At 31.9% G+C, this 23,773-nt stretch overlaps 1 protein-coding gene across 1 annotated transcript; it reads right to left on the bottom strand.

Moving 5' to 3' along the window:
• Positions 1–7,907: 7,907 nt before the first annotated feature.
• LOC143058293 (uncharacterized) lies at positions 7,908–23,465 on the bottom strand. The gene is made up of 12 exons (XM_076231775.1): positions 23,358–23,465; positions 22,464–22,526; positions 21,590–21,605; positions 19,685–19,942; positions 19,185–19,319; positions 17,971–18,444; positions 17,140–17,246; positions 15,561–16,874; positions 14,505–14,538; positions 12,712–12,983; positions 12,213–12,243; positions 7,908–8,359 (listed from the first exon to the last, which is right to left on the bottom strand). Exons 2-12 carry the CDS (start codon positions 22,512–22,514, stop codon positions 8,082–8,084), a joined length of 2,970 nt encoding a protein of 989 aa, XP_076087890.1. The 5' UTR covers positions 22,515–22,526; positions 23,358–23,465; the 3' UTR covers positions 7,908–8,081.
• Between the last annotated feature and the right edge of the window lie 308 nt (positions 23,466–23,773).

Raw genomic sequence — 23,773 nt, 5'->3', positions numbered from 1 at the left:
GTTTTGCAAAATGTCGATTAGATATTTGGAATATGTTATTGAACTGATTATGCGCTTTTAAATTTGACCCTGCTAAGCTGAACACTTTTTTATGAAAGAATTATCTCTTCAAACACTGTTTTTCTTTTGTGTGCATGTCCTTCTCAACCACAAAAGATTACGTCAATTTATTTTTTCCAAATTGTTCGTTATGTCCTCAAGATCTTAAGAAAAAATTTGACATTATCAGTCAAGAGCCTCCATTTCAAAGTTATTTCCCCTTTAGTATCTTTAATAATTGTTGGATTTTTTGTAAACCGGAAGTGTTTTTTTTTTGTACTTATGGCATGTAAGAGTGTATAGAATATGATATTTTTGAAAGCAGTGTCAAAAAAAACTATTTAAAATTACTGGAAATGCCATTTTTCAGACCGGATGTTCCAATTTATCTCCTTCATTTCAAATAAAATTATATAGAAACCAATTTTGAAGTCAGCAAACAATGACACTAGGACAGACAATATAACCAAAATTTTAATATTTTCAAACCCAAATGTATTATAGGGTGGAAAGACCTCTAAAAAATTGCTTTTTAATTATAATTATTTTTTTTCTTCTTCCGCCACATTTCGTCTTAAGGTGCTTTGCAGTTTCGCAAAGTTTTTTTGCATATGATATCGAATAGTTATTGCGATATTGAAACTGTCCTGTTTAAAAGAACACTTTATTGTAAGAGTTATTTCTCCAAACATTGTTTGTCTTGTGTCCGATTCTCCTTCGCAACCCTTGAAGATTACGACAAATTCATATCACCAATTTGCTTGTTTTATACTCAAGATCTTACAAATAATTTGACTGAAGCAATCGAGAGCCTCCATATGAGAGTTATTTCCCCTTTTGTATTTTGTTAATGTAACTGTAACTTGTAAAGCAAAAGTAATAGAGACAGGGGTTCTTTTGATCTGAGGCCCTTGGTAAAAAATAAAGAAAATAAGGTCAAGGTTACAAGTCAAGGTAATTGTTTTAGATTTTTTTATATTCAGTTCATAGCGCTTCTTTTCAGAAAGAGTTATACATATCGACGAAACAATTAAACCAAACTGTTTGTCGCGTCATATTCTTATTGGATTTTTTTCTCAAATTGGTGCGCTTCATTTTATTAAAGGGTATGTTCCGTTATTATGGTCAAATCAGCAAATTACTTAACAAACATTTGCTGCTATCATATTGTAAATATGACTTATCTTAATTATCAACCACAGTCTACCACTACAGCTCTATTTTTGCCTTTTTTCACGTAGTGTTTTGTGTTATGGTTTTATTGAGTTTTATTATAATTCATTAGTATATTGTCTTATCGGATCTCCAGTCTCTTTTTTGTTAACATTTTCCATTGTTCTAGGAAAAGTATAGTAGCCAGGTTAAAATATAAATATAAAAAAGATGAAAATATCATCATTATAATGACTTTTGAGGTGGGGGAAGTGTGACGGATTTGCATCCCTTAGAAAACTTAGTAGATACTTAGTCAGCCGTAAGCGGTTGAGCTAGGGAAGTACTTCTTTAGCTCAGTCGGCTAGCGCGCTGCCTTGTAACACAGAGGTCCCGGGTTCGAGTCCCGGTGGAGACAAGCAATTTTGTTATGAAATTCGTGCTCTCCGGTTGCACATGAGCTAACCAAACGTATAACCTTTATATACACACTCAATGCATTCGGCTGTAATGTTTAAGACTGTATTGGAGACACTTATTTCATTGATTACCAAATGATATTGATAAAATGTGTTCGACATCTTTGATCATTGAAAGTTTGGAGAGGAACACATTAGGTGCATTTCTGCATGATGTGATATATAATCGGAGATGGCATCTGAAAATACGTATGCATATGCTATTTGTATGGGTTTAATTATGTTCCGTTGTGGTGTGATTTCTTACTTGGGTTTGTCCACAGAAATTAGTGAAAGATCTTTCATTTCGGTTTTAGTATTATTAGTAAAAAGATTCGTTTTCATGTCGAAATTGTTCTCAGAAGACATTTAATGGTTTTAAGTAATGACAATGCCTGACATCGTTTTAAGTAACGACAATGCCTGACATCGTTATTAGTAATGACATCGCATGACATGAGGCGTTTTAGCTAGATGGGCTAGAAGGTTCACTTCTGCTATTTTTATTAGTTCTTCCTTCGAAAATGTCTTCTCCGAAGCCTGGTGAAAGTAAAAATAATATTAATAAATATATCATGTATATTGTATGCAACTGAAGAGCTATGTAACTGGAGAGATACATGTACACATTTTGTGTTTGGAGGGCGTTTAAATATTATATCGAATATTTAAAAGCTCTCTATAGTTTTATTAACAATAAGTAACCTACTTCTGGTAGGTTTGAGATAAAACATGTCCCAGCCCTCCTTTTTGGCTCTTTGTGTCGTTTGTTGCTGTCTTTGTGAAACTTGGACATTAATAATCTTCAATCTTGTTATAATTGCCACACAATACAGTTGTAGTAGTTACCTGATTTACAAATTATGCATCTTCCAGTTGGCAATAACATTTGCTTTTATATGACAGCATTTTTAGTAAGAATCAATACTTTTACATAAATTGAAATTTTACAGGATGTACAAGACTAACACATTATTCAGTGTCATTTGATAAGCATAATTATCAAGGGACATAACTCAATTCTTACGACTTGAGATGCATGACAGCAGACTCCCAAACCATGCCTCTGCTGGTGGACTGTTAGTCCCCGAGGGGATCACAAGCCAAGTAGCCAGTACTTCGGTACTGGCATGAAAACACGGACTTTTTTTGTGTTATTAAAATTTGCTGTTGCAAAATGTTAGAAATTATTATAAATTAAGGAATGTATCTCCCTCATGCAAAGCTCTGAATCCTTTCACGGATTTGGCTATACTTCTTGGACCTTTTGGATTCTAGCTCTTCATCTATAAGTTTTGGATTTCAAATATTTTGGCCACGAGCATCGCTGAAGAGACATGTATTGTCGAAATGCGTATCTGGTGCAGGAAAATTGGTACCGTTAGTGTTATTAATTATATCTTGATTTAATACGTTGACTAATTACTTTATGAAATGTCTTGATACGCAGTTTATTGCAAAACTTGAATATTTTTTTGTTATATAAAACAAGTGTGGACACAGATCAGTGCGGTTAGTATGTTTGAATGTTTGACAGTATTTTCTGACAAAAGAAGTATAAAATAAGACATCAAGTTTCCTCAATTGATTTTTATTTTCTCATAAAAATTATGTTTCATATCGGGGCCTTTAATTATCCTATTCGCGGTATGTTTTTTCCCTCATTGCTGAAGGCCACGGGTTGCGTGTGTGTTTTCATACTATATATTGAAACCCTAACATGCCTTCTTGTTGCTGATATTTCAAGGGTTTTATCTCTTTTTCTTTTTCTTTTCGTGGAATGTATTCTGTGAAATATTTAATAATAATAATGATCGCATTTTTAATTCAGTGTGAATGTTTAAGTAAATAAAAAAGGGTTTCCGTATCTTTTATGAAATACTTGGGCGAAAAGACAGAGGAGATCAAGAACAAAGAACAAGCCAGATTCTTTGCACGACACAGTTTATACGACCACATAGGTCGAACCCTGAACAGTTAGGGCAAGTATGGACACAACATCCAAGCTTGACACAGGTCTGAATTTGGATTGTGATCAAATTTTGACATAATATAGGTTTCTGACACAAAACATGTAAATGTCAAGATCTTACAAATCTATTGCGCAATACTGTGTAATTAAAGATTTCTTCTTGAAACTTTTCAAAAAATTGAAATTTGAGAAATTTTGAAGAAAAAAAAAGTTAACCCCTCAAAAAAATTGGAGCCCCCAAAGTTTTTGACCCCCGTTGGAGCAATAAAAACAAAAATCGATCCATATTATACAAATTGTATGATATGTCTCTGTATCTATTATATTAATTAAGAGTCGACTGATTATTTCGGTCAATTCATTTACACATGTATTCCATGAATGAGTATGTATATTGATTTAGATATACTGTTCGCAAATGTATGTATGTAGATCTAGTCTAGAAATTTTACTTATTATTTGTTGATTGAAACCTCTTGATATATGTATTTTAAAGACCGACCATCTAAGAAAACTACTGACAGAATAGGATTTCCCTTCGTAATTCATACAATGTTTACGAAGATTAATAGAGAAAATTGATCCTGCAGTGCCTTTGTCAAAAGAAAAGAATGGCAGATTTCCTTTAAAATTGATATTCTAAGTTAATTACAAGGGAAGTTCTGAAAAAGTAATGCGCATGTAATAAACATTTTCTTTTAAAAATGACAACGACGTATTTAGTAGTATGTTACAGAGTTGCGACAAAGTTATTTAATTTTGTATTTAGTTTAAAAGCTAAATAAGTTATATTTAATTATTCTATTGACAAATATTCAATTGACAAAAACTTATGATATCTTTGTTCTGTTAGTACAAAAACACAGTCACATGATTCTGGTAGGTTTTCATAAAAACAAATTATATAGTTACAGTATCTAGGTGTAACCTCCTAAATTACTGTATATACGAGACTACAATACTAGATCTAAAAAAAATGCATTGCATTTTAGTTAAGACAATGTAAGACAATGATGTATTGCTATTTCTGAAACAAGCACACCCATTTCACTTAACGTGAATAAAGTAGATGAGATTCACGGTGATAAGATTACAATCAACAAAGTAGTTTTATATTCTTAAGGAAAAAATCAGTATAAATGGCCCTATGTAAAACATTATTTCGTAAATTACAATTTTACACCGTTTATTCTGAAAGAACATGTTTTATGCTGTACGTTGTTATTGGCTTTGGAGAAGCTTTCTGTAACTGCAAGTTCTACATATTTTTTCTTTAGTTTTAATTTCATAAGTAGTAAGTTAGATTTGTGTTTTGTGGAACAGATCGTTCTGATGTTGTCATATCCTTATCCAAGCTGAGAGAGGGTGAGCGCTCACAAATGCATTTTAACCCGCTACATTATGTATGTGTCTGTCCCAAGTAAGGAGTCTGTAATTCAGTGGTCGACTTTGGTTGCATTCTTTTAATTATGACTGTTTTTGTTTGTTTTTTTTTATATATACGAGCCTTTTTTCTTTGCTTTAATTATTAATCATTTTGTCAAATCGAGTCTCTTGTATATCTCGACTGATATACATTATGTGTATTGCTCATTATTGAAGGCCTTATACTGATCTATACTGTATAACTGCTTGATATCACGTCAAGTGGACTCTGTTAAATAATTGTCTAATTAGCAATCATACTTCATCTCATTGCTTTATAAGAATGAAAAATAAAGAATAAAATTAGAGTCCAAAACATACTGTCTAGTGCAAAGAGATGAGAAGAGATAATATTTTTTGAAGCAGATGAGCTAAAACACTAAAACACAATAATTATCATCGTCAAATAAATTCATTCATTTAATTATTGTCGGATGTAAAAGAAAGATTTTTTTGTGATGTTCGAATGATGCATGTCTTTTTAAAGACAGTACAAAGATGATTGTTATCATTTTATAATTGCGTGTTTTGTTGTTAGCTGTAAACTAATACAAATATTTAACATTTGACACAATTCTATATAAATATAAATACTATAGAAAAAAAATAAAGACATCTTGATTCTCGTTGTCATTTAAATAGGGGAATGTGTTCAGATTACAATAAACAGAATAGTTTTATATTTCTTGAGGAAGAACCACGCAGTATATACGTGTAAAACATTATTTCTTTAGTTAAATTATAATAAACGACATTTTATTCATAAAAACATGATTGTTTTTTTTATTTCTTTTTGGATGAATTGGCTTTTAACAAACTTCACGTCTTTCGAATTTGTGTTAGTTATATTTGTTCTTTGTGCAAATTTGATTAGTCAAGTCATTTCAATCAGCGTTTTACATTTTTGTTCATGTTGTTTTGATTTTCAATGTACGTTGAGTTTAACCCCGCTACATTATGTACGTGCCGGTTCGCAGTCAGGAGTCTGTAATGCACTTGGTGTCGTCTGTCGCCGTCTGTTATATATATCTGCTTGTTGTTTATAGTTTTGTAAAACATTATGTAACTAGCCTTTTGTTTTAAAATACAAATAAAATAAATGTGAAATGCACTAATTTTACGATATCTGACGGGGGCATGTATATTTTATTTTTAAAGTGTCAGGGTTTGACATTTTTTATTCCGTATTCTCCCCATTAATTGTCTATTATAAATAATTGGATGGATCCAAAGCTATGTACCAATATATTTGATGTGGGTTTGTCATTAAGAAAAGTTCTCCTTAGCTAAGCCAGTTACTGAACTAGTCTAAGAGTCCACAACTTGCATCTAAAGAATGCATTGCGAATGTGTAATTCGCACCTCAGATGTATGTATCTAAGCATACATTTTAATATAATTAATGTTTTATTTTATTCACTAAAAAAACGAATCCACAAAAACATTTATTGAGAGTTTCCTAATGATGAGTTCTGTACACATCTTTCTAGTGGGAGATATTATGGACATAATTGTGCAAATCGTCAAAACCACAGGCTTGATGTTCACCAGAAACATCTTCCTCTGATTTCGTCGAGAAAATTCGTCAATGATTTTGTCATAGTCAAGTTCCATGTTTTTATGGACATACACAAGTATCCTTCAACTTTACTTTCCGCTATAAAGCTGATGTTCTCTAGCTCACTAAACAATTTTAAAATTCAATGACAATGTTGAACGAATCTATCCCATCGAACATGAGATGGAGATACGCTATATACAGTTAACTATGCCTCATATCTTGACTAACATTTAGAAATTGACAATGAAGGTCAGTTGAAAACAAAACGTTAAGACAAAATAGAAGATTTTAGCTTGCCAATTGTGACCTTTCCATTTCTATTCAGCAACATTCCAGCAGCGCCTGCATACGGAGTATCTTCCTCCAAGTTGATACGATATTCCAGCTTGTGTTTCCTATCATGGTTTCCTAGATAGAGGGCTGTTGCTTACAAGGAAATTGATACACTGAAACCACGGACCAGAGGCGATTCGCAATTGTGACCTTTCCATTTCTATTCAGAAACATTCCAGCAGCGCCTGCATACGGAGTATCTACCTCCAAGTTGATACGATATTCCAGCTTGTGTTTCCTATCATGGTTTCCTAGATAGAGGGCTGTTGCTTACAAGGAAATTGATACACTGAAACCACGGACCAGAGGCGATTCGCCTACAAACTAGAAACATCATTCGTATGTTTACGATATTAGCCACAAACACATGCATGAACATCGTACACTACATAATGGTTCGAATCATGTAGGAGGTAATTTTTGTAAAATATACTCCTTAATAAAATGAAAGAAGTTATTTTGTAGTGCATTTCTTTTAGACAATAAATGAATATTAAAACAATTAACCCCGCGCTTTCTCAATAATATGTTTACAGTGTGTTGTACTACATTTTTGACAAATTATATCAACATTATAGAAAACTTAAAATATGGACAATTTTATGTTAAGGGGGTCTTACAATCTTTTTCAGCTTCCGAAGTGCTAATATTTAACCTTTTTCGCCTGGCCAAATCACTACTTTACTTTAAAATTCATGACCCAAATTTTGTTACAGTGTCATCTCACCCCCTACTTGTCATGTGAGGCATATAAAATAGCGAAATAAATTTGGAAGTGATATAAAATATATTGGCAAGTAACACACTATCCACACTAGGGACAATATTGAACAACGAAAATCAAGGGACGACAATTGTGGTCTCGGACCTAGCTTTGTGGAAAAATGAACAGATTAAAACGACTATTACGTTGTACTCCTACAAATATTGTAAAACTACATAGGCATTCGTGGACAAAGATAAATGCTACACATATATAATTTTATTAGATTAAATATACATCTATATTTTACATGTATTCTTCATGGATCTTATATTTCATAGATCTTGTATTTCATGGATCTTGTATATTATTCCTAAAAATGTCAAAACATTCATTATCGTTATTGTCAAGTGTTAAACTATAAATATTGTATCAACTCTAGACGCATTTGTCAAAAGCACCGAATTTGTCAATTCTGTAACATGCTTTAGCTAAGACAGATAATGGCTGTTCACTCTTTCTCCATTGTCTAAGGATTTCTCTGGTCTGCTTCATCAAATTAGTTTTATGCTTGAATGCAATTTCTTGTAATTCTACACCCTTTAATCCAAGCTCTAGGCCAAGCTGCAGATTTTCTTTTCCTATGTTGTTTGACAAGTTTTCAAGGACGGACTTATCTGGGGTTGATGATAAGACTGCATCAGTTACACGTAATTCTGTCAAAATCGAAATAACTATTTTAAGTTAATAATTAAATAACATAATATGGTATGCATACATTCATTAGTTATAGTTTTAATTAAAATCTTTTCGTTAAAGTACTACATAAAGGAGATACACAAATCGGATCTACTTGAATGTAGTCGGCGTAAACTGCTGTTGCATATTGGAACCCTACTTCATTGAACCTAAAGGCTATGTGCTAAATAAGGAATAATGATTTTGCTACAACCATATGATCTTTTTGTTGAAGATTTTGAAAAACAAGATAGATGATTATTATTACAATAAAATAGGCTCTCTGTATATGCATTGTTCGTATGTTCATTCATTAAAATATATGTGTACATACTACTTTTCTTGACCAAACCTGTAGATTTTTATTGCGTGTTTTAAGTGCAAATGAACGAAGATAGAGTTCTACGCGCGTAACCCCAATAAATTGTATATGAATAAAAGTAAAGAGGACGGAACATACATTTGCAGGGGCGGATCCAGCCATTTTAAAAAGGGGGGGGGGGTTCCTAACCCAGGACAAAGGGGGGGAGTTCCAATTACATGTCCCCATTCAAATACATTGATCGTCCAAAAAAGGGGGGCTTCCAACCCCCGGAACCCCCCCCCCCCCCCCCTCTGGATCCGCGCCTGATTTGTATAATGCAACATTTTTGATACAAAACAATACCTGGTAAGGTTCCGAATTAGAATATGCCCATGTGAAGTAATAAACTATTGGTTTACGTATTGATAGAGCTTTCTTACAAATTGACGAAAGGTACGAACGAACGTAAAGGGAGCGCGTATTTCATTTCCACAATAACAATTTAGAGTCTTTGTTTTTTTTCCGGTAAAACAGAATGCTTTTCTAAATCGAATTTATCTTTCAAAAATAAGCATATCGAAAGTAATACACTTACAATGTACGTCCGATACGTTACTTAGTAAACCACGAGTACACACATTTTCGCGGGAATAGTTTAAGCACGAGTTTCACGATTAAAATTTAAATGGCATTATTGACGTACATAAGTCTAAATTTAACGACAAGATTCACATTTTTTTAAAATTTTTATAGTACACTATCAGTAAATTGTCAACGTGGAATTTCGAGATTTGCAAAACAATGATGCTAAAATGTTTTGAAAAAGGTATGTGAACTTGATAAATCTAGAAAAAACAGATTTTGTAATATCTTAAATGTTAAAAAAGGTAATGTTATTTTGAAGAGTGGGGGAAGGGGGGTTGAAACACATTTTTTTTTTAGTTTTGAGGGGCATTTTTTTCTTCTGACTACCCTGTATTTAGGATATTTTTAAAGAGTTATCTCTTTCCACCTGGTGGTATTGTACTGTAGCCTGTAGCCGCCTTTCAAACGTCCCGAAATCCTATATATATCAAGAAAAATCGTATTTAATAAGTGTCGATGCATGTAGGGTAATGGTTCCATGGCTTTGATTTAAATGTGTCAAAATAAAGGATCCCTAAAACGAGTCTTACGTATGATTCGTCAATCGTACGTACCTATCGTCAATTTGTAAGAAAGCTCTGATAAGGAAATCAATAAACATACTGAATGTACACAATAAAAACATGTGCAGGGATTAATCAGTAAGTTAATATATATTATCAAGGACCGATGATTAGAGCTTTCTGGATAACACCAAATTGTATATTTTTGATAATACGTATCAATACTTAGGTTAAAAAATGATTGATAAAATGGAGAATGGAAATGGGGAATGTGCTAAAGAGACAACAACCCGACCATAGAGCAGACAACAGCAGAAGGTCACCAAAAGGTCTTCAATGTAACGAGACATTCCCGCACCCGGAGGCGTCCTTCAGCTGGCCCCTAAACAAATATATACTAGTTCAGTGATATTGAACGCCATTCTAAACTCCAAATTGTACACAAGAAACTAAAAGTTAAAATAATACAAGACTAGCAAAGGCCAGAGGCTCCTGACTTGGGACAGGCGCAAACATACGGCGGGGTTAAACATGTTTGTGAGATCTCAACCCTCCCCCTATACCTCTAGCCAATACAGATAAGTAAACGCATAACAATACGCGCATTAAAATTCAGTTCAAGAGAAGTCCGAGTCTGATGTCAGAAGATGTAACCAAAGAAAATAAACAAAATGACAATAATACATAAATACCATCAGACTACTAGCAGGGTTAGGGTTAATTCACAGTTTTTATTAACAAGGCCACGTTTTGATTATTGCAAAATATGACCCTTCCATTGTTCTTTATATGAAGATATTTCATATCGGTTAAGAATAAGCTTATTGAATAACAAAAGGCCACATGACAATCTTTATTTCTCAGTAATAATTTCTATCGGTCTTTAATAAAAAAAAAAACGTAACCTGAAAACTGGTCGTTTACAGACTTTTACACCAAAATGACCGGTAGAGTGTGGTTTCTCTGTTTAGAGAAATGTCACTTTTAATTAATAAAACATTTTCCTGTTTCAAATTCAAGTTATTGAATTATTTACCATATGTTTTCGTTAATTATATAATCACAACAAACTTCATTCATGTACTTAAGAGTTGCACTTAAATGAATGGCAGTGACTTATAGCTTTGACTGGTCTTCACTCTTTCCTAAAGAAATCGGACAATAACTCGTGTTTGATTTGAACGACATGAATTTAAAAAAAAACATGGTTCCTCAATGAAATAAACAGTCTTAGATGCAGGATTTTTTTATTAGTTGTTAGTGGCTTTGAACTAGCTGTCAGATAACTGCGAGTACTCTCAGATCTGTTCATTGTGTCTTTTTGTGCCGGATGTATAAGTACCCGGCCACGTCCACTTATATGTTTGTCCATCTGATGAATTAAGCCTTTTTCAACTGATTTTTATAGTTCGTTATTATGTTGTACTGTTATACCACTGTCCCAGGTTAGGGGCAGGGTTGGGATCCCGCTAACATGTTTAACCCCGCCACATTATATATATATGTGCCTGTCCCAAGTCAGGAGCCTGTAATGCAGTGGTTGTCGTTTGTTTATGTGTTACATATTTGTTTTTCGTTCATTTTCTTAAATAAATAAGGCCGTTAGTTTTCTCGTTTGAATTGTTTTACATTGTCTTATCGTGGCCTATTATAGCTGACTATGCGGTATGGGCTTTGCTCATTGTTGAAGGCCGTACGGTGACCTATAGTTGTTAATTTCTGTGTCATTTTGGTCTTTTGTGGATAGTTGTCTCATTGGCAATCATACCACATCTTCTTTTTAATATGATAGTTATTATAGAACTGGTCATTATCGTGATACATTGAATGCCCGTAGGACACTGGTATTGACTAAGACAGCAATAATGACATCGATTACGGCTTAGTCATTATTCATGTTATTGCTGTTTTAGTCAATACCGCTGTCCATTGGACAGTTCATATATCATAATAATGACCAGTTTTTCAATAACTATTATGTAAATATATGTGCAAGCTTAGTTATAGATATTATTCAGGAAATATAAATTGCATTGCAATCTATTCGATATTTTTTTAGTGAAGAGACCTTACGAAAATTTGACTGTTTTCATTAGACCATCTTTAGTTGTTGTTATAAGTCGATATTGGTGTGAGTCGGTTTTTCCGGATTTTTTTATATATATGTTTTACTAATTAATGCTTTGTGCATATGAATCATCAACATTTAATCTTGCATGATCATTTTACAGTACAAAAGACATCTAAATAAACAAGAGTAATATCAAAAGCATACAAATTTCTAATTGGGTAAAAGCATTTAAACCATATAAAGACTTTTATCAATTATACAGCCATAAATTAGCCAATCAATACTGCTAAAATTTAAATGATACTCACTACCAGAAGGTATCTCTATATTTCTGAAGACCTGAAAATGGTGTAACTTTAATGCGTTAAATATAAGTTTATGATGACATTCAATGGGTATACAGCTTCAATTGAATCATTAACTGTGTTCTAGTCTAAATTACTTTAGTTTACTTGATGCATTGTAAACCCATAAATACATTTGTACTACATATTAAATTTGCAAAGTAAAACATTTATGCTAAATCGTGTTATTGAGAAATTGTTCACTCTACAATATTCACTTGTTTCTACTACCAACATCAGCAGGTGGCAATAAAAGAAAAGAAGAAAAACAAATCACGGTTTGCGTTGATCTGATCTAAAACATGTGAAACATAGTGCAGTGTTCAAATCTAAACTCGTGTATCTTAATGAAATTCAGTAGAATTCTCTGTTGTTACTATTACTAGCATATACTATGCATTTAATGTGCTCAGTGTAATTTACAATTTTTAATCAATATTAATTTCTACTATATCATACTTACTTCACACAATTTATGATGATCTGTCGATACAGTATTCAAAGCATGTACTAGATGCCTAAACGTTGAGTTTTTTTCTTTCTGTTTCCATTTCCACAACGCAAAGAATTTTAAATTTCCAGAGCAGGTATATTCGTATTGCAAACCATCCCATTGATATGCTTGCATATCTAGATTGATAAACAACTGCCTAACTACTTCAACGTTTAAACCAAAGACAAGACGTCCAATGTGTTGATCTGAGGGACACTGTTCGAGTTCCAATTCTCCCAAACCTAAAACATTCTTCTTGATTAAAGATAAACATTATTCATATTGACTGTAGTATGGAATCAGTATCACACAGTTTATTTAGGTCATATAATCATAGTAACTGTTATGAATAAACAAATAAAAAAACAAGGGGATTGCAGATCCAGTTTTGTCTTTACAAATGTTTTACATTTGTTTCTGTAAGTTTTTTTAATATGTTAATGTTTTTCTTTAATAACATTTCATAATCATATTACATATTCTCTTGAAAAATGAAAACTGAATTATTATACATGTTATAGTAACAACGAAATTATTTCCACCAAAAAATATTTTGATTAAGAAGGGTCGAGGGTACAATATTTCAGAAAAAAATTAAACATTTTTTCATTAGAAATTTTATTTATTACACTTTTAGTTGTTACTTTATCATATGGTACAAACATCAACAAAATATATCGATTCTTTTTGGCCCAACATGACTTTTAAAATGATTATATCATTGATACATTATCTTCAGTTGGTACAAAATACATTAAAATTGAAATACCTTTTTTAACTCATCGGTGACCTATATTTTTTTTTCATTTTTTTTCAAATAAGCTGTACTTAAGGATGTACACCTCTGAGGAGCCAAAAATTTCTAGAATTAAACTTTTTTTCTTAACCTGATTTTTGGGTTTATAAGACTGTAACAAAATAATTGGTGAAGAAAAAATCATATGGTGGTGCACTTCTTTTTTTGCTACGGCCCTTTGAAAATGCCCAATTTTGATGATTTTCCCATTTTTCATCGATTTTTACCTATTTTGGGGCTATTATCATGAAAAAAAATCACAGTTCCACAATTAAACTTTTTCTCATACTTTCTATAAAGTTGAAGAGGACCAATCTGAATAAATTTTACTTACAAAAACTATAGGTAGGTGTTAATATAAGAAAGTTTTATCATATTTCGACGCTTTTTTGTGTAAAATTTACCATGCTGTCAATTTTCTATTTTTGTGATTTTTCTCAGTTTTAAGAACAAAATGCATATTATTTCAACTTTTTTGGTATAAATGAATGAAAAAAGACATATCTAAGAAATTTTTATGCGATATAAAATCTATTTCTCCTTTTAGTTCAACAGAGAAAAAGAACCTTAACAAAAATGCATGGTTCTTTCGAAAGCAGATTGTGAGCTTAAATGAACGGTGATCCTATTTTTTATCCAATTTTTCATTAAGCATGTTATGAATTGTGATAATCACAAGTGAATTCATTATAATCAGTTCAGTTAATAAAGACACTCATTTTTACGAGAGAACAACACCTTGTTATTTCAAGAATGTCTTCCGTAAACCTTCATATCGGTCGATTTAATCAAATTTGCACCATGTGGACCAATTTATTTTTTGTATCACAAAGATGTGATTCATAAATAATACTTAAACATACAGATTTTTTAAAGTATATATATATAAAGTTTTATAAACAACGTATCTAAAAGTCAGCTATTTCTATGATGAAGTTGATACATTGTACCCTGATATACTGCTTACCTAAGCATGACTGTTCACAAACCAATTCATAGCTCTAAAAGAAAAAAGAAAGTCAACGATATTAACTTTGTTAAAACGTAGAACGTTGCCTTCAGTTTTATTTTTGAGATGTCGCACGATAACATGTGACGAAATGGGTTATTTTCCAAATAACCCCCCAAAATAGAAGGTATCATGAGGCCACTGGCTTTTAAAGAATATTTTCGAATAGTGAGTTTTAAATGTTTCCTTGGTATATTCTGCCGTCAATTTTGAACTTCTTGCATTTGACGATAAAAAAAGGAAATACATATATTATTATTTAAAAGTTAACAAAACGTGTGTCTGTCAGAGTTAAAGCTTGGTTCCACTTTTTTTCTATCTGCATTTTATACTACTTTTTTATTATAGTTTTTATTTGTGAACCTCACATGCAGTGGTTATTTTAAACATCACTGTTATTTTATTGTCCTGGACTCACATTTTGATTAGATTAAAACATAATTAGAACTTTCTAGATTGGATGCCGGTTTGTAGTTATTTACCTTTGCATTTCAAAACAATATTTTTTAAGCTATGAAACAAAAAAGTCAAGCGAATCATGTATTTTCCATTTTACTGCATGTCCTTAATGATCATTATACCAAATATGATCGTGATTTAAACTAATGAACGGAAAATTAAGGAAGAGCATGTTATTAAGTATAACTGGTGAAGCTTTGACTATTGAGCCGATGGTACTCCTGACATTTAGTAGTTATTTTAACATCTGTATTGTCTCAGTGTTAATCAAATACAAATTATACTTATCAATGTAGGGCTTCGAAAGGGATTATCACGGATTTGTCTTCATATGGAGCACTTGAACCACGAATAAGTGAAAGACAAGAATGTATAAATGCTTTGGGTGTTATTTTACCGAAAAGGTACATTAAATGCACAGAAAGTAAACTTTGCCTGATTGATGGCATACATTTTTAATGTGTCCAAATTCATTAACGAAGAAGTGAACAAAGATATTCGGATATTCGATAGGTGTGAGAAAACGAGAAGGTTGCTCATGGAATTGTAATTTACCTTATTTACATTCTTTATTTTTTTTTCAGCAAACCACAGGCGTAGGTCCTTAGTATCATGTTTCATTTTGTGCTTTGGACATTTCCAACGGTAGTTCTGATTTTCTGTGGTCAGGTTATGTTGGAAGAAACATAAAGTAGATGAGCACCTAACACCAAACTCTATTACATAAGGGATTATCCGTTGTTGATTTCCTGTCCTTTCATCAATTTGAACGCATGAAAACTCCGAAACGGTCTTCTTTGTTGACTCTAAATCAATTGAGGAATCGCTATCTGTGGCGGACCAGTAAAATTTAGATATTTCAATGATAGCTCTTGTCAAACACTCTTGTACCGTAGATGCAACAGTTCCAACAATACTTTGCTTGTTTGTTTTATGAAAAAGTTCTATAATTAGCCTTTTCCCGTCTGCGTATAATATTAATTCATGGCAATCGTCAACATGAACGATTGCACAGTCGGTGAATATTGATTTGATCGTCCACATTGACATAGAAGTACCAAGAAATCTGTACATGAAGGCTGGAGGTATGACATCTTCATTGAAAGCGTATGCTAAGAGGATACTGGAATCGGATTTTACTTTTGGTCTTTTTGCTTTTTGTTTGATCATGCAAGGCACATAGTATTTTTGCGTTTCAATTTCTACACCAGCTTCTTCCAAGAAATTTGACCTGGGTTCAATTAAAATATCCAAATATATCAGCATGTTTATCAAATAATCCTTGTATGCTTGTATATACCGGTATTCCTCTTGTCCCCATAACGTTAGAAGATCGACCTTCCTTAAAATTCCTTCATCTCTTAAAGACAAATATATTTTTCTGATTTCTTTATTTTCAGGCCAGAATGCTTCTTCTGTGACGACAGATTTAAGCACATCAACTAAATAAGATGGATCAATGACGACGTACTTGTTTAACTGGCCTTCACTGAAGTAGATGTATTTCCCTAGTGCATGCTGTAACTTCAAAAAGGTAGTAAGTTGGGAAGCCGTCAGTACCATCGTCTTATTTGTAGCATTAACTTCTTCAATTTCAACCAGTGACATAATTTTCTGACCATTCTTGGCATGCTCCATAAGTTGTAGATCCAAAGGAACACAAACGGTTGGCATTGGTTCTCCCCAACTTGGATGTGCAAATGCAACTTCTACTATTGCCTTACGCAATTCATCTACTTCCAGGTCATTTTTGTCTCTGGCATTTACAAAGAAGAGTGGGTTAATCTGAAGATGCTTTCTTCCGGTATGGTGTTCAAACAGTTTCTCTATAGAACCAGTGAGTTTTTCCTTATGTTTAGTTATGTTTGCCTAAAAGATAACAATTACTTAAATACAATTTGATTCATTTCTTTTTTTTCAGTCAAAAGTATTATTTTTAGTATTATTACTACTAATAATTACAATATTATTGTATAATTCAAACATATAAGTTTCACTTTGAAATTAATGTATCTGCTTTTTGATGTGACAGACCAAAATCTTATCAGATAGTGATCGATAAAATGGAAGAATGAATAAGAACTTTAAAGATGACATTTAAATAATGTTCATTTATCATATTTTTTGTACTTGCCTTTTTGATCAGATCTTTGTGAGTGGCAACAAATAGTATTTTAGGAAACCCAGCTTTTGATGTTTTGCAGTAAGTTAGTATAGAATTGACCCAATGCAATAAGTAGACTGAAATCAGTAAGACATAAGGTTTCTAGATATACAAGCAGATTTTATATATATTGATACACAAAAAACCCATTCTGTTTTGTCTCATTAACTGCGATAATTTGAACGTTTAATTGTTTTGCATTTTTACAATACAGTCGTATAGAATAATGTACAAAGAAATGTTTGCTTCCGCTAACATAGTTTCCTTTTGTTCTATAGTAGCATGTCTACGTTATAACTGTAAAACACGTTTTCAAAAGTGACCAAAGCCTTCCATCTCTATATGCCATACAATACTGGTAATTGTTAAATAGAATACAAAATGTATAAGTTGGAACAGCTTTGCTTTTGTTAAGTTAAGAAGTTATTCAAAATAATCATACACACTACTGTAAATTATAATTTAAAATAAATATGATTCATATTAATTTGCTTATATGAGTTTAATTCTTTGCCTATTTTCAAATATTGACATTTCATTTTTTTTTTTTCAAATATCTCTGTCTTGACTAACAGAAGTCGTCTATAACTTACCCGATATGCAATCATTTTAACATGCATGATGCAAGATGTTGAGTTGATTAAGAAAATATCACAAATGTTTGAGTATAAATTAATTTGATAAAACTCTATAAAAGTGAATGCACATATTGAAAACTGTACACTTAGTATGGTGAAAATAATATTTGACATTCATGGTAAGCGATTTTAAAAATCAACACAAAACTACTAGACACAATACCTGCGATTGTTTTCTTTCCGGATTGGCCTGGAAGGTGCGACAGATCTGACATTTCCTTGTGAATTTCCTTGCTGCCATTAAAAATAATAATGAATATTCCTCTGCTTGATATGAACAATTGATGGGTCATATAGTATATTTTTTGGCCTCCAAAATCCCATAAATCTATTGGTACCAGTTTCATCTTGTATTCACCATCCTTTACTGCCGATAAAACCAAGTTGAGAATTTCATCGTTTGTTAGTATTTTTTTTCTGGATTTTCCCTCTTTAAACGATATTTGCGGTACTGTATGTGAAACTTGCACTGGAGCATCTGACTGATCACTTGTATTGTGATCCGTTTGTCCTGTTTCGGATAGAGAAGGACCTGGCGTAGTGGATGGCTTTCTCACAGTTACTTCTGTTCCTGTTGTCATCACTGGATTTGGCAGGAGTTTCATTTCTTTATTCGTGTTATTATCCGCATCAACTTCTACAACATGTAATATTATGTTTTATTGTAGACGATAGCATGTTACATTAATTACCCAATGTTTTTTTTTATTTTAAGCAGAGGTAAAATCAAATTTGGATTAAGTGTCTAATGGTGTAATTTTATGTATTTTCTAACCGTTACAAGAATATTAATATAGAATTGTGTTAGTAATGGTTAATAAAACATTACATATAAGAATAATAGTGTAAAATGTTTCCGTTGTAATTAATGTATCAACCTACTGTATATTTTTCTGTCTAAATATAGTATTCAAAGTCAAGTCTCATTGTGTAGTCGCTGACAATGTGACCCTTTAATACAAAACAGGAATTCGTGCAAATAAACACATTATAGATAACAGAATTGACATTTTGTATTTGAACCATTTCAATGAGGGTTTTGAAGTTGTTTTTCTGGTGAGTGTAACTAGTGAACGTTATCTACATTCAAGCTTGATTCAGCTCTGAATTCAGATCGTGATTAATTATTTGCAAAAGTTGTTTAAATGCTTCAAAAGGAAATTCAGTTTGAAAGGTAATTGGAAGAAAACATTTGATTAAGTATATTTATAAATCAATGGTGTTTTCATATTGCTACAATTGGTTATAGACGGATGTGCATGGTAGTTGATGCTTATTTGTCATCATGCTTTGCTTGAAGTTTCTTAATATTGGTAACAGTCATTACCACCGTGATGAAGTTTTTTTAAAAAATATTTGAAATAGTTGTGCCATTACCTTTTAGAAATATAGCATTGCTTTCATCATAACCATTGTCATCACTATCTTCAAGGTTTTCCATTTTTTCTTTCGATTTTTGTTGTTGGCTAGAACTTATCAGCATGCTTTGAACTGCTGCGTTTAATACTGTACCTTAAAAATGACAAAACAATCATATTTGAAAAAAATGTATTCACTCATCTCATAGATTTATAAAACAAAGAATCACATTAAGAAATGCATCATCTTAATGATTAGGACATCAATGAGTTTGTCTTAAATCGAAATGTCTGATGATTTGCTGTCAGGAGTCTAAATGTTTTCAATCTCAGATTTAAATATTAACATTAATTAAAATAGATCACTACACATGATCTGTTGCAACAATTTTATTGATTAGCAATGATTGTTTGTTAGTACTTAAACTGTCAACGCTGTTTTATACTATTGCACAAGTGAGGTAAATAAATTATGTAGTAGCAGCATTTTTGGATTGTTTAAGAACAATCAATACATACCTTGTGGGACAAAAATCCATTTTTTCTCGTCTATATCCATCCCAGCTCTACCGAGATAAATCCAAATTCCATCTGTAGACCTTCTTTCTTCTGGAATTGGATCGCCAACCAAATTCTTTGCCAAAGTCGTCTTCCCAACATTATAAGGACCAACCAAAAATGATCTGTTCCAATAACAACGGTATGACCCGCTACTCAGCATACTCTCAAACTCCTCTTTTGTTTCAATGCCAAGCCCTGCCATATCACTAAATAATCCTTGAATTACACCAATAAGTTATGTTCATGTGATACCGTTGTTCTGCTGTTTTGCTTCATTCAATAGATATATAAGGTATGGGATTTTTCATAATGTTGCGGTTTGATTACTTATTACAATTACCCATCAAAAAACAAATGTGCAAGCGACATGTAAAAATGTTGACAATTTACAGGAAAAACGCAACCGTCTGATTTAAGGTTTTGACTGTAAAATGTTTCATGAAAATAGCATCATAAAAAGCAACGAACTGACCCTAATTGTCACGTGTGAGGCCGTGTTCACATTGACATACACTCGGTGTTGTGTTAACGCATACGTAAACGAAACACATTTACGTTCTCATTGATGAAACTCAATGTTTATATGTATTATCATGTAGTGTAAATCATGTTTTGTCTACATGCAGTCGATAGTAAATGTAGGCCTTGTGTAGGTTTAGTGTACACAAAACTGAGTAAAGACCAGTGTCATTCGAGAAGACCTTTTCATATGAATTATGTGTTTGGCAATGATGATGTTTTGAGTTTTGATAAGGGGTTAATAAAGTTATCTATCAATATTTTTTTATTACAAAGTAATATATCAAGTTTAGGAAGAAACCTTTGAAAAGAACTTTTTTTAATTATTGTTATAAACATTTATTTTGTTAAAAAATCGTTTCTTTTTTAAATATACATGGTAACATTAATGTTCTGAATGTCTAGGGTTGTGTACCACAAGGACAATTTTTACGTGTATATTCAAGGAAGAAACGATTTTTGCTAATAAGGTGGCGGAAATTGTCTCGTTTGTACCAACTACACCTACATGACTACACAATTGATACATGATGACATTTAAGTGTTTATTCTAGGTACTGACGTTCTTTATCATGTAAATAACGTGTTATAAGGTTCTGATATTTTTCTTTGTGAATTATTTCCTTCAGTGTTTTTTTTTCTATAATATTCCTCTGTCGAGTTTCGGACCATTTTACATCAAGTCATTGTGTTATTATACTAAAGTCAATCAAAGCATTCTTCTCTTTCATTTTTGCCTATATATGATGTTGTTTTTCTTTGTTGACATATTTCGTTGTTTATAACACTTTTTGATATTTTTACCTATAATGTCTGTTTGTTTTGGTCACAGATTTTTATCAATACATTGGAATTTTATGAGACTTTCATACAGGTGAGCAACGCTCTCTGTACGTTCATAACCCTTGCAACAACTCTTTGTGTGGTCTATAATTGGCCTGTTGCAAGGCAAAATTTATGTCCGTATCCGATATACCCTCATTTTCTACAAGCAGTTGAATTTTCCCGACCTTCATCCCAGATGGACTCTATTACAAGACCTACCTATTGTATTATTATATTTATTGTTAACCTGTTCTCGTTCTGATCATGCATGAAACATTGGTCACTGGACATTTAGTAACCCTTAATTAATCAATAATACAGTTAAGATGTCTAGCCTACTATAAAACCAGGTTTAATCCACCATTTTCAATATAAGGAAGTCTGGTTGCTCTCAATTCTTTAAATGAGCTTATGATTTTGTCAATGATCTAGTTTAACAATATACAATTTGTTTAACACAACGATAGCATGATATTTTGTCGTAGGAACATTTTATAGAAAATTATACTATAACGTTACCTTGAAATTGATACTCCTGAAAGGATAATAAGATATAAATAAGCATACTGTGTCATGTAGAATGGAAGATATATGCTATATGCATTTTTATTATTTTTTGTTAACTCAAATTGAAAGCGAAATACATAAGAAAATATACTATCGTCGTTGAACACGCCACCTAAATATATCTTTTTTAGAATTGGAATATTTGACTTAATAAACAATTAACTGTTACATACTTTCTAAATGAGTAACGGTTTAAAAAATCAAACAATAGAAGATCAATGCTGATCTTTTATTTACACTACTCAATAAATTCAACAGTGCACACACATCTTACTTAAGCAGTGAGTGACATTTTGATAATAACTACATTCAGTTTTCAAAATTCAAATTATGAATTATTGTGTTTGAAAAGTGGAAAAAAATATATTTAAAAGATCGTTAAAAAAAATCTAAGCGGTTTTACTTGATTGATTAATTGATGTGAAATGCAATGTTGAGCATTATTGTGTCATTTAGTAGTAGATATAGTAGAACCGCCGACCTTCAGTAGGAAAACTGCCACGTGCGGGATTTAGTCTCACAACCTTACAAGGCAGTGTTAACATGATAATGATTGATAGCAGTTCAACTACAAAGAATACTCGATCACCGATGTCCTTTAAAATGAAAGATTATGTCCTCATGATATAAAAATCAATCACAATCCCTCCTGTTTGGGGTTAAGTATCATGCCATCATAACATACAAAATGTATATAAGAGAGCATAACCAGTACTATGCCAACAACTAAAGACGTGTTGCAGTTTTGTATAGAATATTATCAAAAAGGACTTTGTGTGAATATATGTTTTTATGTGTGTATACTGGTAATGCGTCGACATATTACCTGCAATATACCAATAAGCGATTCATCTTGTAAATCTTGAGCTGCTGCCATGGGTGAATCATCCTGTAAATTTAATGTACAGATGAAATCAAATTAAAATAATACTACAAACGCATAAAGATATCAGCTGCATAACAGAAGAGTGACAACTAGAATTGTTTTGAAGTCATTTTTTATTTGATAAATAAGAATAGCTTCATCTTGAAAAGATAGGAACTCTATGCTTTAAAAGTCCTTGGATGCTCACCTGCATCCTCAAGTACATGTATAGTCTTTTTTAAGAAATAATCATAAAGTGGTAACACCTTTTTATAATATGCTTATTATCTTCTTCAAATAGTTATCAAAAAGTAAAATAAAAAAAAATACTGAACTTTGAGAAAAATTCAAAACGGTGAGTTCCTTATCAAATGTCAAAATCATATGAACAAACACATCAAACGAATGGACACCATCCGTCATATTCCTAACTTGGTACAGGCATTTTTAAAAGTAGAACATGGTGGATTGAACCTAGTTGTAAAGCGCTAAACCTCTCCCTTGTTCGAAAGTCTCATCGAATTACATTATATTGACAATGATTCGTGAACAAAATGTCGCAAATAGGGTACGTCACACAACAACACGAACCACATAAAACATTTCAGGTGATCTCAGGTGCCCCAGAAGGAAAAGCAGATCCTTCCCAACATGTACCACATGTCGTGTTGCTCATGTTATTAAAAAGCCGGTAAAAAGTCTAATTCCGTAGGTCATATTCGTGAAAAGGGAACGGGATTGTAGGTACGACTTAAAAACATATCCGATATCATATGTATAACGGATATTCCATAACGGTCAACCAACCCGTGATGGCGTCCCTAAAATTTACGAATATTGTAGATTACTACTTACTGTTCTGTTCAGAACAAACACTGAACTTCCATTTTCAAGAAGAAGTTGTAAACATTCTTTCTGTTTGTACTGTATTGCTGTATGTATTGGTGTATCTCTCTATACAAATACATAAGATAGTATGATAAGATATACACAAATGAAATAAATTAAATAAATTAAATAAATTAAATGAAATAAATTAAATTAAATAAATTAAATAAATTAAATAAATTAAATAAATCAAATATATGAAATAAATAAAATCATTTATATAAATAAAAAGATACACAATAATAAATAATTAAATGAAAAAAATAAAAGAAAAACAAAAATGAATAAAAAAAAAAAAAAATAACGAATAGATGTACAAATAAAAATAATTATATTAATAAGATAAGAAATAAATTAATAGATAAATAAGATCAATTAATAGA

This window comes from Mytilus galloprovincialis, chromosome 14 (genome assembly GCF_965363235.1).
Source record: "Mytilus galloprovincialis chromosome 14, xbMytGall1.hap1.1, whole genome shotgun sequence".
Taxonomy (NCBI): domain Eukaryota; kingdom Metazoa; phylum Mollusca; class Bivalvia; order Mytilida; family Mytilidae; genus Mytilus; species Mytilus galloprovincialis.
The sequence above is the reverse complement of the archived record's forward strand: the minus strand, read 5'-3'. Positions and strand labels throughout refer to the sequence as shown.

Bases quoted from the DNA above. Each gene is read 5' to 3' on its own strand.
- LOC143058293 (XM_076231775.1), bottom strand. From the start codon at position 22,514: ATGGCAGCAGCTCAAGATTTACAAGATGAATCGCTTATTGGTATATTG. The intron at 14,539-15,560 runs GTAAATTACAAT...TTTTTCTTTTAG, and splicing joins AAATAAAGAATGTAAATAAG to AGCTATGAATTGGTTTGTGA. The intron at 12,984-14,504 runs GTAAGCAGTATA...AGAATGTTTTAG, and splicing joins TTGTGAACAGTCATGCTTAG to GTTTGGGAGAATTGGAACTC.